General features: G+C 32.7%; 1 protein-coding gene across 1 annotated transcript in view; it reads left to right on the forward strand.

Moving 5' to 3' along the window:
* Positions 1 to 10,073, forward strand: part of LOC125026670 (mediator of RNA polymerase II transcription subunit 6-like) — an 11,576-nt gene extending 1,503 nt beyond the window's left edge. The window contains exons 2-6 of the mRNA XM_047615260.1: positions 1,052 to 1,214; positions 2,234 to 2,408; positions 4,731 to 4,871; positions 7,495 to 7,651; positions 9,478 to 10,073. Of these exons, the coding sequence (XP_047471216.1) occupies positions 1,052 to 1,214; positions 2,234 to 2,408; positions 4,731 to 4,871; positions 7,495 to 7,651; positions 9,478 to 9,617 (776 nt within the window). The 3' untranslated portion in view covers positions 9,618 to 10,073. The remainder of the gene's footprint in view (positions 1 to 1,051; positions 1,215 to 2,233; positions 2,409 to 4,730; positions 4,872 to 7,494; positions 7,652 to 9,477) is intronic.
* Positions 10,074 to 14,480: the final 4,407 nt, after the last annotated feature.

Consider the following 14,480-nt stretch of genomic DNA (forward strand, 5'->3'; position numbering starts at 1 on the left):
CACAGGTTTTGAAAACACTTTTGACTGCAAACTGATATTGAACTTTATCTTCTGTAATTGATTTGCAAAGGGCTTCACAAGTATACACGTCTTATTCGAATTATTAGAAAAAAAAGATAAAAGCCAGCCCCAGGTATTGTTTTTTATCAGTTTGATTGTGTTAGGGGCATCAGTTTTATCATTGAAGAATCATCATACCTGAAGTTTCCTTTAAGATCCTTTTTTCTTTGTGAAAACTTTTATTTCCATGTGCCATTTGTGACCATATTTTGTCAAAAAGAAATTGTACTCTCATAACTATGTTTTTTACTGGAATGTACATATTTTTAAATGCAAACATGTCTGCTTATAGTTACTCTTCCATACAACTATTAGTCCAGCAACTTTGATTCCTGTTCTCATACCAGCAAGTTCTATTTAATAAGGGAAAGGAGGAGTATGTCTCATCTTCAGCATTTTTTATCAGTTTGTTCTATAAATGCTCACTGGAAATCACCCTTATTTAGACATGGATAAAAAAGCAAAGTAATGATTGAATTTTAACATATGCCAAGGAGACCAATAGCTATGTTATCCTAGGAGGATTAAGAGAATGAGTTCAATACTTGCATGAGATTGTACATGATAGTCTTGAGAATGAAAATATCACTTGTTTAGTATCTCATCCAAATATTGGTATAAGTGGATTGTTGATTTTATATCTAGTAAGCCATACAGGTGTTTGTTGTGTGGCTGCTTGTAGAATACAGAAAAGGGAAAGGCTGTCATTCTTACTTTTCTTTGTCTGCTTTTCATCATATATTTCATGTTTGATGATGATTTGAATATATTAATGAGGAATGAAAAGACCCTGATTTAGAAATGTATTATTTTGTACTCCTATATCTGATTTTATTTGTTTTTTGCTTATTTTACAATTTGATTTTATTAGTAGATGGCTCAGGCCTTGATCTGAAAAGTAAAAGAACTGAGATATGTTCTATTACACAAGAGATATATTATAACAATGGATATACAAAAGCGCCCTCTCTGACCCTCGTCACAATTTCAGAAAATCCGCTCCACATCTCATGGCATGACAGCATGTGGATCCCGCACCTCAACTCCACCAACGTCATGGACTACTTTGCGGAGAGGACGAACCCCTTCTACTCCCGCGACTGCAATAATGAGTTCATCAAGATGCAACAGAACACGAGGGTGGATCAGCTGACGTGAGGCTCTTCATTATCTTCTCAGTTTTTCTTCTTATTCTTGTTCTGCGTGCTTTCTAATTCATCTTCTTTTTCCTCATTTTATTTGTGTTATGTCCCTTTCTGCTTCTTATATTTCGTCTGTTTCTTTTTCTCTTCCAACTGCTTTTATTCTTTTTCATCATCATCATCATCCTTATGCTTTTATGCAAGTGCTTCTTTTTCATTCTTTCATTTTCTTCTCCATTATATATATATATATTTTTTTTTTTTTTTTTTTTTTTTCCATATTTATCCCCCCCAGACTCTCTCTCTCTTCTTTGTCTCCCTCTCTTTCTCTGTTTTCTGTTTCTCCTTCCCTCTCTCCATCTTTTTCTCTACTGTTGTTAACCTTTCGAAAGAAGAATCTAGTTTTTTGTTATTTCTTTGTGGCATTGTTTATGTGTACTTACATTTTCTCTTTTGGTTTACATAGGTCAGTTGTATTATTATTATTATTATTATTATTATTCTTATGTTATTTACCCTATTGCCTCCAGGTAGTATGTCAGGAGTATCATCCTGAGAATGGCTGTCTTGCCAGGGGTACATATGTCATGCCATCACTGTGTCAGACTAATTAGTTTATAGTCCTTCAGCCATGCAGACTTTGCAACAGGGTGGCTAGATGATGTTATAGGTAATTAGGCCAGAGTTAGTGATGAGGCTTCATGTTATACATATCTGTATCACGGTCAAAACCAAGACTCAGTTGGTGCATGTTTGGCAAGAAAACAGATGTGCTGGTTGCCTGCACGTCGCACTTCCTGCCCTGTTTACGTGGGCATTGGAGTTTAGGCCTTTTGGCATTTTAGCTGATCTGGTGGCAAATTTATCTTGCTATTTTCCCTCTCATAATTTGTAGTTTGATCAGCTAAATGACATAAAATCATCAATTTCTTATTTAGTGATTCATGTATTTAAACTTTTAATTATTTTAAGTTATTTCTTTGGATTACGAATCATGAAAAACAAATAACCGATATTTTATTTCCTAACAGCCACATGCAGGGTGTAGAGTACATGCTGCTCCACACACAGGAACCAATCCTGTACATTATCAGGAAGCAGCACAGGTACTCTCCAACACAGGTCACCCCACTGGCCAATTATCATATCATTGGCGGCCAGGTCTACCAGACGCCCGATTTGGGTTCTGTCATCAATTCCAGAGTGGTAAGGAAATACGTTCTTGATGTTTTGAGTTTCATAGTGATTGATTTATGAAAGTTTAAGGTTGTTTTGTCTCAACACAGGTCACACTTGTTTTTATTATCTACAATGACTGCACAAGAGAAGAGAGAAAGTACTGACAAACAAAAATATGATAATTAAGAAGTTGGCACTTTTGATAACTACCCACAGGCATTCACAGGAAGTTTCTTCTTCTTCTTTTTCTTCTTCTGCTACTTCTCGTTTTATTATGGTCTTTAAATGAGTATTTTATTTACTTATATTTTTGGATATATCTTGATAGATGTGTATTCTGTCCAAGGTACTCATAATCATCAAGAACTCAGGGAAGGAGAAAACAAGGGGAATCAAGCTTATTGTGACCTGTCGAGGGAGATATAAATAAGAAGGGATAATTTCTTGGAACAGAATCTATTTTCTGATATTTCAGTTGTACAGTCTTAATAAGATAGATTGAGAAGCAGAGTCACAGTATACTCTGACTATAAGCTGTGAAGTCCCTTGACTTGAAACAGGCAGTATGCATGGTGTGGTTATCTCTGTCTCCCTCTCTCTCATGTCATAGGAAAAATTAGTGATTCCTTTCTGAAATACTCCTGATTCCTTATTCAGCTACAAAGGACAAAGGTCAATGATGAGGATTCTTCAGTCGGCAGTACTGGAGATTATAAAGAGTAGAAGCAGAATAGTAATTTAGCTGTAGGTTTAGTTAAATGCACTTCTCCTCACAGAAGCATCAGAGGTACACCACTAGAGAGCATTGTCAGTTACCTTTTTAGATAGGAATATTCACAGGAGTCCAAATAAATGTAGTTCATAGTAGCTTGCTGTTTCCTATCCTTTCCTTGATGTTTTCAAGAGATTCCTATCTAATAAAAGATTACATACGTTATCCTTTTTGCCCATAATAAAGGAAATAAAGTACTGACAAAAAGATGACTACACACTGAAGACCATAGATGGTTCTATAGTATCTCCAATACAATGAGCAGATGCATGAATAATACCATCTAAATTGTAAGCACATCAGATATAGAAATCAGCAGTTTAAAACAAGAATCCCACTACTATCATCCCAAATGGTACCATATACTTTATCCCTGTAGTAGGTGGGACACTATTTACTAGAGTTTAAAAGGATTCTGACTCTTTGCCAAAATCAGTAAATACCGAACTGACTTCTTTCATCGACTGCCAAGACAACACGTGCAGATTTTGCTGTACGTCTACCTGATTGGAAATGGGACTCATCTTTGTTTATATAGAACTTGGCAAACAAGCAATAGAAATGATAGGAAGTGGATACATGGTAGCAAGCCAGAATTTCAAAGGCACCTGATAGTTTTGTAAAAATATACAAATAAGCAATGGGTTAAAGTTATGTAACTACACTTATCAGAATGAACATAACTCTACCTAAATGCATTTGTATATGTCTATCTATCAGTCTGCATATATGTGTGTGTGTGTGTGTGTGTGTGTGTGTGTGTGTGTGTGTGTGTGTGTGTGTGTGTGTGTGTTTTAGTTTTATATTGTATGTATGTATATATATATATATATATATATATATATATATATATATATATATATATGTATATAAATAAAATGATATATACATTTGTAAATAGGTAATTATGCAGATTAATAGGTAAATAGATAGACAGACAGACTGACATTTTGATATATAGTTATACATATTCTACCTACTGGTTCCATGTTTCTGAAACAGTTTGTATAATCAAAATGTCAAAAATTCATCCTCATTCATACCTGCTTCTTGAACAAAGACCAGATGGCCTTAACGTATATATATCTGTGTCATGAGCTTGGATTCATATTATCACTCACCCACTTACTTTTATCTCTTACTCAGCCGTTCCCATGTTTTTTAGGAACGGCCAGTGTCCCTCGGATTCTCGGAGGATCACTAAACGAAATCTTTTCTGTTCTCTTGCTTCTTTTCTTTTCTCTTTAGTTTTCCTACTGTTTGTTGATGCAAAATTAGATACATAACTATATTCAGAATGTGGTTGGTGTGTCATCAGTTCTATTTTTTGTCTGTGCACGTACATCTGTGTATTATATGAGGGTTTTCATGTGATTTCTTCCTTGGATAAAATGGATAAAAATTGTATCCAAATATGTAATTTGTGATTGTGGCTTCTGTATTTTGAAAGATTCCCTGTATTTATATATATATAAATGTGTAAGAATTGGATTGTTGATTAAAACTTAACATTCAAAAGTAGCAATAATGTGATTTACTGAGAGCAGAAGAAGTAATGATGTCTTATTTCTTGCCAGCTGGGGGCTTTCAGCAACCTCAACAGCGCCTTCACGGAGCTGCAGTCGTTTTCGCACTACCATCCGTCCAGAGGGTACTGGTGGCAGTTCAGGAATCAGGGTGACCAAACGGAGCAGCAAAAGAAGGAGAAGGAGAAGAAGGTATTATCGAGGATTTGATTTTCTCTCTACATCTCAATCTCTGTTGTTGTTTTTTTTTTTTCTCTTCTTCTTCTTGTTCTTCTTTTTACTTTTCTTTCTTCTTTCTTTCTTTCTTTCTTTCTTTCTTTCTTCTCTCCTCCCCTCCCTCCCTCCCTCCCTCCCTCTCCCCCTAACTGCAAGAATTTGCAACTTTCACCAAGGGAATTTGAATCTGATATCTGAAAATGTCACCAGAAATTTTGTCTGTTGATGGTGTGCCAAATAGTTAAAAAAAAGTGGATCATCAGAGGGGAGGGGATGAGTCTCAGAAGAATTGATATAACACAATAAAGTACATATTTATCACAATCTATGAAGCAGTAAAGCTTAATTATATACATAGACAAAAAGAACAAAAAAATGATTGTTCACAGTTGCTCTGCCAAGCCTGGCAGTGACTTATGAAGGAAAAGGAGGAGGAAATAGTCTGTGATAATTTCGGGAGAATTGGACAGGTGGACAAACACCCAGATTTGGGAAAAGATAGCTCTCTGTATCTAAAGAATACCAAAAAAAATGCCAAACATTACCAAGTTTACTATATTTCCTCTGTACCAAAAAGAATTGAAAGCTTATCCCACAATGAGACACTGGCAGTCTTAGTCTGTAGAAGTCAAAAGAATTGGAGGATCTTCTAATATTTTGATGGTTTTGCTTAAATGAACTTAACTATAGATGGTAAACAAACCCACAGTGTAATACTAGATTTAAGTACAGATAAAAGTAGCTTAGTATTATCCAATAAGAAGGAAGTTTGGGCATCTTACATCTTACTGGAATGTTTCCTCAAATGTGGTCAGCTACAATTTCCATTTATCGAATGACAACTCATCTGTGAACTCCTTCAATAAATTTCAAAGTAACTAGCAGATCAGTAATGATAGACAATACAGACAGTCATAATAGATAAGTAAAAATAGTTCATGTAATAATAGACAAAGTATCATGACAATAACTGTTGCGAAATGTTTGATAATGGTGATTTCGCTGTTTGCTTATTCTTTATAGAAAAATTGATAGTAGTTTTTACATGTTCAAGTGAATGAATTAACTGTATGGATAATACATTTGAATTAATATTTTAATGAAGTTAGTGTGTTCCAGGAGTGTTGGATTTATTTTTAGTGTGGTGCCCGACTGACAGAGTTTGAGAACCACAGTGCTGCAAAGAGGTATAATTGTTGCATTACCCAACAACAGCAGAAAACATGGCAAAATTAAATGTGTTATTTTGTTAAACAGAAAATTGAAGACTTTAAATCTTAACATACAATACTCAGGTCTTACAGTTGTAATGTTGAAAAGCATTAAAATTTCATGCTAAAAATATGGAAAACATTTAATTGTATTTCTTAAAACAGATTTCTGTCAAGTAGAGTATTTTGTGTGGTTTAGTACTGATGTTTATATATTAATGGTTTCATTTATATTATTATGTTGTTGAGGGTAGAGAGAAGCACATTTTTCTTTTGTTCAAATACAAGACAATTTACTCGGTCTTCAATAAGACATTAAACTGTGTAATGCATTATGGATAAGTTACTGGTATTCCAGGAAGATGAATGACTAAGGAACAACAGCTAATTATAAAAAAAAAAGAAAAAAAATATTGTTAGGTTTATTTTACTTGACTGAAAAAGCAAAAAGTTAGGAGGAAGGGTTAGTATAGAGTTGTATAAAATAGTAAATAATCTTCCTTTGGAATAATTTACTTTTGTACTGAAATCATCTTCACACTGACTTTAAGTTTATAATACCTCAGAATTCAGCTGTATAAGAAGGTCAGTGAATGGGACTGTCTATTTTACATAATTTTCATGTGTAATTAAAAAAGAATTATCTTGTTTATTGGTAGTGTGTTGTAACTAATTTGAAATTGTATGAGAGTTCCGTCTAAGGATTGAAGTGTATCCATTGGTAATATTTTCACCTTCAAAGTGGGTGAGGATATACTGATTGGTTAGAAACTCTTCTGAAGATTAGAAGACTGTTTAATTGAATAGTATTATGTCATAATTATTTTTTTTAAATGATCGTATAATCCATATTCTTGAAGTTGTAAATTATGAATAGCATTACTAGTAAAGTGTGCTATCTTCATGGATCCTAGACTTTTTCTCTTGGACAGGTGGACAAACACCTGATACAAGCCATTCCATCAATAATTTTTTAACAACATATTTTTAGGCGAATTGAAAAAAGTAATTGGCAGTCCGTGCAAGCTTTATTCGCATAATTGTAATACAGTCCTTGGTTTCTTAGTGTATCCTTGACTTGTAAGCCACTGAATCCCTAGCAACTGGCATATGATATTCTTTCTCCAAGGCTTTGCAACTCCTTTGCAAACCCTCTGTGACCCCCACCTGTTGGGAACTACTATACTATATGTTTTCTTGCATTAAGTTATAATGAGAATTATTCAGTTACAGTGTTATTCTTTTCCTTGCTGTTATATGCAAGAAAGAGTAATTTTAGTAACATATTATCCACTTTGTTATAGTTGTAAATAGTGGATAGTTCATATGGCAATGTATTTGATCTTTTTCTTGTGATAGCGTATGGGATCTTATGTCTCTCGTTACAGGGACAAGTGAAGAAGGAGGAGCCCGCATCACTCTTCCAACAGAGACGTGTAGATTCCCTCCTCGAAGACCTCCAGACTAGATTCCCCTACAAGTACCCAACAGTGCCACAGCAACCACAGAATGCGCAAAACCAACAACAGGAGGGATCGAAAGCAGGTGTGTACATGTGGTGCTAAATCAGTGCCTTTCCCTTCAATCTGTCGTTCTTATGCTCTAGTCTTGCTGCTGCTTCTCTCTGTGTGAATAAAATAGAAGTACAACTAAACCCAGAGTTATATTGATGGAAATTTTCATTCTCTTTGAGCCATGGGCATCATTATTTGAAGAAATGTTAGGACTTAGTTAAGAGAAATAAAATATTGATAAGTCTGCATCTAACTTGGACCTATTTGTTTCTGACGTCCCTTGTATGTCAGTCCTTAAGACAACATTGATAATAAATCTGTAAAGGGTAATGAGAGAGGTAGAAATCGAGAGTAGGAACAGTACTGTGATGGTTAAGTACCTAGTGGAAAAGGAAACTTAACATTTATCTCAACAGTAATGGTCCTTTTTAAAAACTAGTATATGCTGAAAATGTATGTAAAAATATCCTTTGTATACATAAATACAGGGTTAGCAATAAAATTTTTTTTTTTTTTTTTTTTTTTTTTTTTTTTGTGAGTACTATAAGAAGACTCAAACTAGACTGAAAACTAGATTATTAGGTGATTCTTTTTGATGGCTTATTATAATTATGTTTTTTATAGGTTTAAACTTTGAGTGATGCAAGACGTGTTTGTAGTTCATTTGTAACATATATAATCATTTAATATATTTAAGGATTTCACTGGAAACTGAAGATAAGATCTAATTTATGGGAATATTGTATATATTATCATGTATTATGAATAACATATCATTAAATGATTAATTCAGTCATGAAGATAATATAGAAGAAGATAAGACATAAATTAAGTGCCTAGAAGTAGAGAGGAATGACACATCTTAGTTTTTGGATCAGTACAACTTTTTCCTGACATTTCGAATCTGCTAATCAGCCAAAGTAGAAGGACAATAGATATTATCAAGAACCTAATGTGGTACCTATTACTAAACTTTGATAATGAGTTATTCAAGACGTCATTCAGGTGACTCTGCTCCTCTAAGCACAGGGGTCTCACATAACAGAGAAATTGTTTAAGAGATGTAGTATTTTATCCGACTTACACTGACTTAGTTAAGTATATCCTTAATTAAGTTACTAATAACAAATTCATCTGTGAAATGGTTATTGAATAAGGATACACAGGGATTTGACACTTGTGTTTAGCTCAGACACTGTCAACTAGAAGCAGAAGTAAAGGAAATAGATTATCATTTATAACTCAACATATTTTCCTTGTCTTGGTTCACTTGAAGGTCTGTGTAGGTGTGTGTATTGTGCACAGGTGGTACAGTATGCTGAGCCAAGTGATATTATTTTTGTGTTAGGTGTTAGGCCACTGGTAAGCCGCTACCATTATTGATATGTTTGTCCTGCCTGTCCCAAGGAAGGAAAAGCGAAGGGGAGGTGTAGGGTATTGCCCTAGGGTGTTAAGGCATTAAAATCGGCAATTCTCCTGAAAATACTATATTTACTGTCACTGAAAGGTGGTTAGAGTAAGGTGTTATTTCCACTTATAATTTAAAATATTTAATGTATTGTTTTATCTTCATTTTAATTCTGTAATGGTATTTCTTGATACCTTCACACAAATAAGGTGGCCAATCTTAATCAACTTTATTTCAAAATAAAACCCCTTTTTTATTTCTCCATCTCAGTATGTCACAACATATTTCAAAATCATTCTTATGATTTCAGAGCATTTCTCGAGATTTTCAAATCAGATATAATATTTTTTTATTCAGGTTTGAGTATGTTTTCTAACCTTTTACAAACCACTTCTTGATATCTTTGAAACAAGGGCCTTCTTTGATGCCATCTTTTCACACAACCGCAGGTGAAGACACGAAACCCGATGTGAAAGTGGAGGTGAAGGTGGAGGTGAAGACAGAGATCAAGACCGAGCCGTCCTCGCAGGCGCCTTCCCAACGCACGGCCAAACCCCCTCCTGAGAAGCGCCAGAGAACGGGGCCTTGACTCTGGTGCCGAGATATACCCTACGGATACCTCTCTGGTTATTCTTTAAATTCCTCAGTGATATGTCACTGATATCCCTCTAATGCCCCCTCCCCATATGCTCGTCAAATTGATCTTCAGACGCCCCCCCTCCCCCCGAAATACTTATTAGAATGATATTTAAATACCTTTTTGATACCCTCTCAGAGGTTCCTCAAATGTCCTGCAGGTACCTCATGTCCTCTTTCGAAGTTTGCAGAATGGGCTACCCGTGTTTTGTCTATGCATGCTGAGGAACAGAGCTTGGATGATGGTTGTTCCCAGGTGGAATGCCATTTCAGGGATATTGTATGCATAAAGTTTTAATTTAAGCATGTTCATAAGTGTTTTTTGAAAGTATGCTTGGGATACTGAATGAATAGTAGGGAAAAAATGAAGGTGGAAGAGTGAAAATGAATAAATTATTGAATTCTCAAAGACTAGTTTTTATGTCATCCTAATTTCTACAGTTTTAAGTGAAGCATGACATGTATATTAAAAGTAAACAAAAACAAAAAAACAAAAAAAAAAAAAAAAAAAAATATATATATATATATATATATATATATATATATATATATATATATATATATATATGCATATGTATTTATCTTTATTATTTGTAATCTCTTTTCATTGTGTGAGGATATAGATATAGAACAAGATATGAAATTTAATGTTCCTTTACAACTTCCCAAATATATAATGATTTTCTTATATTAAGTCCAAGATATTATTAGTTTAAGCAACTAAATAATTATACTTTCATACAGAAAGAAAGGTAGTGTCCACACCAGAGTTAGCTTGAGTGTTAATGTTTTCTAACTGGAATATACTTTCAATCAGTAAAAGGCTTCTTGACAATGTCCATTGTTTGAACTCTGTGGTTTATTTTTCATTTGTTCTGACATAGGGTGTCTGTTAGTACATAAGCTGTGGTGTGTGTGTGTATATGTATATGCATATAATATATATATATATATATATATATATATATTTATATATATATATATATATATATGCATATGTTTATATACATATATGTATATGTATATATACATATATATACACATGTATATATGTGTCATATACAGGTCATGAATAAATATATATAAATATATATATATATATTTTATAATATAGAATTATATATATATATATATATAATATTATATATCTAATTGTCTATATATTTAATATATATGTATATATACATAGTGTGTGGTATGTATCAATATATATAAATATATATATAAACTATAAATATATAAAAAAAGATGTAATTTATACATAATAAACATATACAAAATTATATATCTAACCAAATTCCAAACACATAAATACATATACAAAAATACATATACATTTATAAATATCAATATAACTAATATATAAATATATATATATAAACTCTATATAACTATCTAATAGATTTGTTAGGAGACTATGGATTTAGATAACAAAACAATGACAAACAGATACCAGTACTCTCACACACAACATCACACACACACACTCACACACACACACACACACCACTCACACAACACCCCCAAACAAACACACCCACTCCAAAAAAATGAAATCACACAGTATCAGTAATGGAAGACAAAAACAACAAACACACACACACATCACACAAAGTAATGTTAAAATCACTCAATCTAAAAAAACAATCTACAACAACACTATAATTAAATATCAATGCTATAAAATAATAATATCACTATAAAAAAAAACAATCACAAAACAAATATACATATTAATATATCTAAATCTATATAAAATCTATAAAATTATATACAATGAGTTGGTATTGGTATGAGTATTAAAAGAATAAAAAAATAAAATAAAATATAAATAAATAAATAAATAACAACACCAAATAAAAATAATAAACACCAATATTATAAATAGTATGAATAATATATTATATATATAAATAAATATATTATATATATAATATAAAAATGTAAGTGTATATCTAATATATAAAAATATAAATATACATTAATATATATATAGTATATATTTATAAGAAAATATATATATAAATATATATAAAAACAATCAATTATACAAATATACATTTATATATAAATCTATATATATATTATATAAATAAATTCTGAGGTATGTGTGAGAAAGAGTCTATGTTAGATTATATATAATAAAATAAATAAATATATATATAGCTATATAAAAATATAAATAATAAATCAATCTATAAATCTATATATATATATATATATACATATATACATATATATATAATGATGAGAGTGAGTGAGTAAGTCAATCACTCTCTCTCAACAACCACACAACTCACACCTCAAAACACAAACACTCACACCCAGATACTCACACTCCCTCACAAAAAACACCCACATACACTCCACACACTCCCTAACACAATAAACCAACACAAACTCAAAATATTTACACACACTCACACACTATCACACTAACACATCACAAACACACACATTGACACACACAAACAAAAAAACCACACAAAACAACATACTCACACACACAAACTAACACACCCAATAACACAACTCTCAATCTCCTCACTCACACACACTCACAACAAACTCAGCACGCATATCCTCACAAACGCACAACACGCTCACCCAAACACACTAACTCAAACAACACCCCACACAATCTAACTCAATCACTATACACACACGAGTGACAAACCTCAAATCCAACAACACACTAACACAATATCAAAACACCAAAAATCTAACCAAAACACAAACACTCCAAACACACAACACACACTACACACACCCATTCAAACACAAAAAATCTATACCCAACACCCAAAAAAAAAATAACACCCAAACAAACCCAGCACCCAAACACACACACCCTACTCACTCAAAAACACCAACTCACCAAACACACACACAAACACGACAATCCACACACCAAACACCCAACACACCCACACCCAAACACAACAAAACGACTATAAAAACCTAACACTCTCACACCACACACAACTCACACACACACACACACAACACACACAAGCCACAGTCACACTCAAAAAGTAGTTAGCACAAACACTCACACAATAAATTCACACAACACACAAACTCACACACACCACACACACACACAAAATCCCAGAACAAGTAGCATTATCTAATGCAAAATGTTAAACACTCACAGTGGAAACTAAATAGACAAAAAAACTGATCCATGTTGATCCACGAATGAAGAAGCAGAAACATAGTTAATTATATTCCGATATGCTATAGACTAATATATTGGTTATAAAGACTGCCTTAATGTAGAATCACACTAATGAGGACAATTATAACCTTAACTTTCTTTTTAAGAATAATTCATAGTGACAAGAGGAGGCAAATAGGGATGAGAAAATTTGAAGAAAAAAATGTGTACCTGTTTAGAATATTGTACTTTTAGAATATTGCAATAGGAAAATGCAAGACACATTACATCAACAGAAACCTCCGAACAAATCACCCATCACATAGGTGTTGTGTCTAAAGCAGTTTTACCAAAAGAACATCATTGGAAACAAGTTTTGTAAGAATATGATTGAAAATCACATGCTACAAGTCATACATAAGAAGATCAGCATTATAAATCTGCAGATTGTGTTGCTGATCCTGATTGAAAGGGCAATTAACAATAGTATACAGAATTGTCATAATGCCAAAGTCATTCTTTGGCTGTCATATGTCAATAAGAATGATAAATAAATTGGGATGTTAGAGATGCAGCAGGACTCAAGAAAATCAAGACGACTAAATAACATCAATGAATTTCTTCAAAGGAGTTTAGAAATATTTTGAAATTGGTTTAGAAATGGTTTGAGTGATTTCCTAATTTCTTACTGGTTGCCATTGCACGTATTTGCTGGCTTCCCTTTTTTTTTTAAATGAAGTATTCTGTTTGTTAAGCAGGAGAGGAACACTACTCGTTCAGTTGCATTGAGATTGCAGCTTATTTGCATGCTTTTAGTAGTTGCAACATATTTGGTTTGTTGAGTCAAGTGGCATACATCATTTGCATTGTAGTGGGACTTTTATGCTGAAGGTCTAGACTGGAATGTTAACTTTTTTATCACTCCAGTATGATATGGAATATGCATTTAATGATGAAACGTTCTGCAGTATAGACTTTGATAGCCTCGAATGCCAGGTATATTTCCATATCTACACTGAAATAAAATTACGTAGAGAAAGTGAGCTGCCATCACTCATTCTTCATATAACCTCTGCTTCAAAAATATGTTAACAACGACCAATCCCTCGCACTGGTACCAGCCATAAAAGACACCAACACAAAATACCCAGTGACTTCAAAAATGTATTCCTTAAACTTCATGCGACTTACCTGAGGTTTAAAAGTGTTCAAGGAAGGTCTAGCAATCAAGGTATATTATTTAGAAATGAGAAGTGATCATTTTATTGAATCTCCTGATACACGATGATGATGGATGAGTTAGCTCGTTGTATAAACTTTTATTTTCACAAATATTATGGGAAAAGAGGTCATTTCTACTGGCATTTAGTTTGACAAATACATTTTTTGTTGTTGGAGATAATAAATTCTGATACAAGCATGTAATTTTCCTGAAGATTTGAGACTATGTGCTATGATTCATTTAAACATTTAAATAACTAGACAAGTAATAAAAGAATAGTCATGAACTCGATTGCAATGTAGATCATTATCACTAATGCAATAATTGTTGTTACTTTTATTTTTTCTATTATTATGTTTATTGTTACCGGTACTTTTGTTATTACTATGATCATTATTGTTATTATTGTTTTTGTTGTTGTTATTATCATTATT

Source organism: Penaeus chinensis, chromosome 6, assembly GCF_019202785.1.
Source record: "Penaeus chinensis breed Huanghai No. 1 chromosome 6, ASM1920278v2, whole genome shotgun sequence".
Lineage (NCBI taxonomy): Eukaryota > Metazoa > Arthropoda > Malacostraca > Decapoda > Penaeidae > Penaeus > Penaeus chinensis.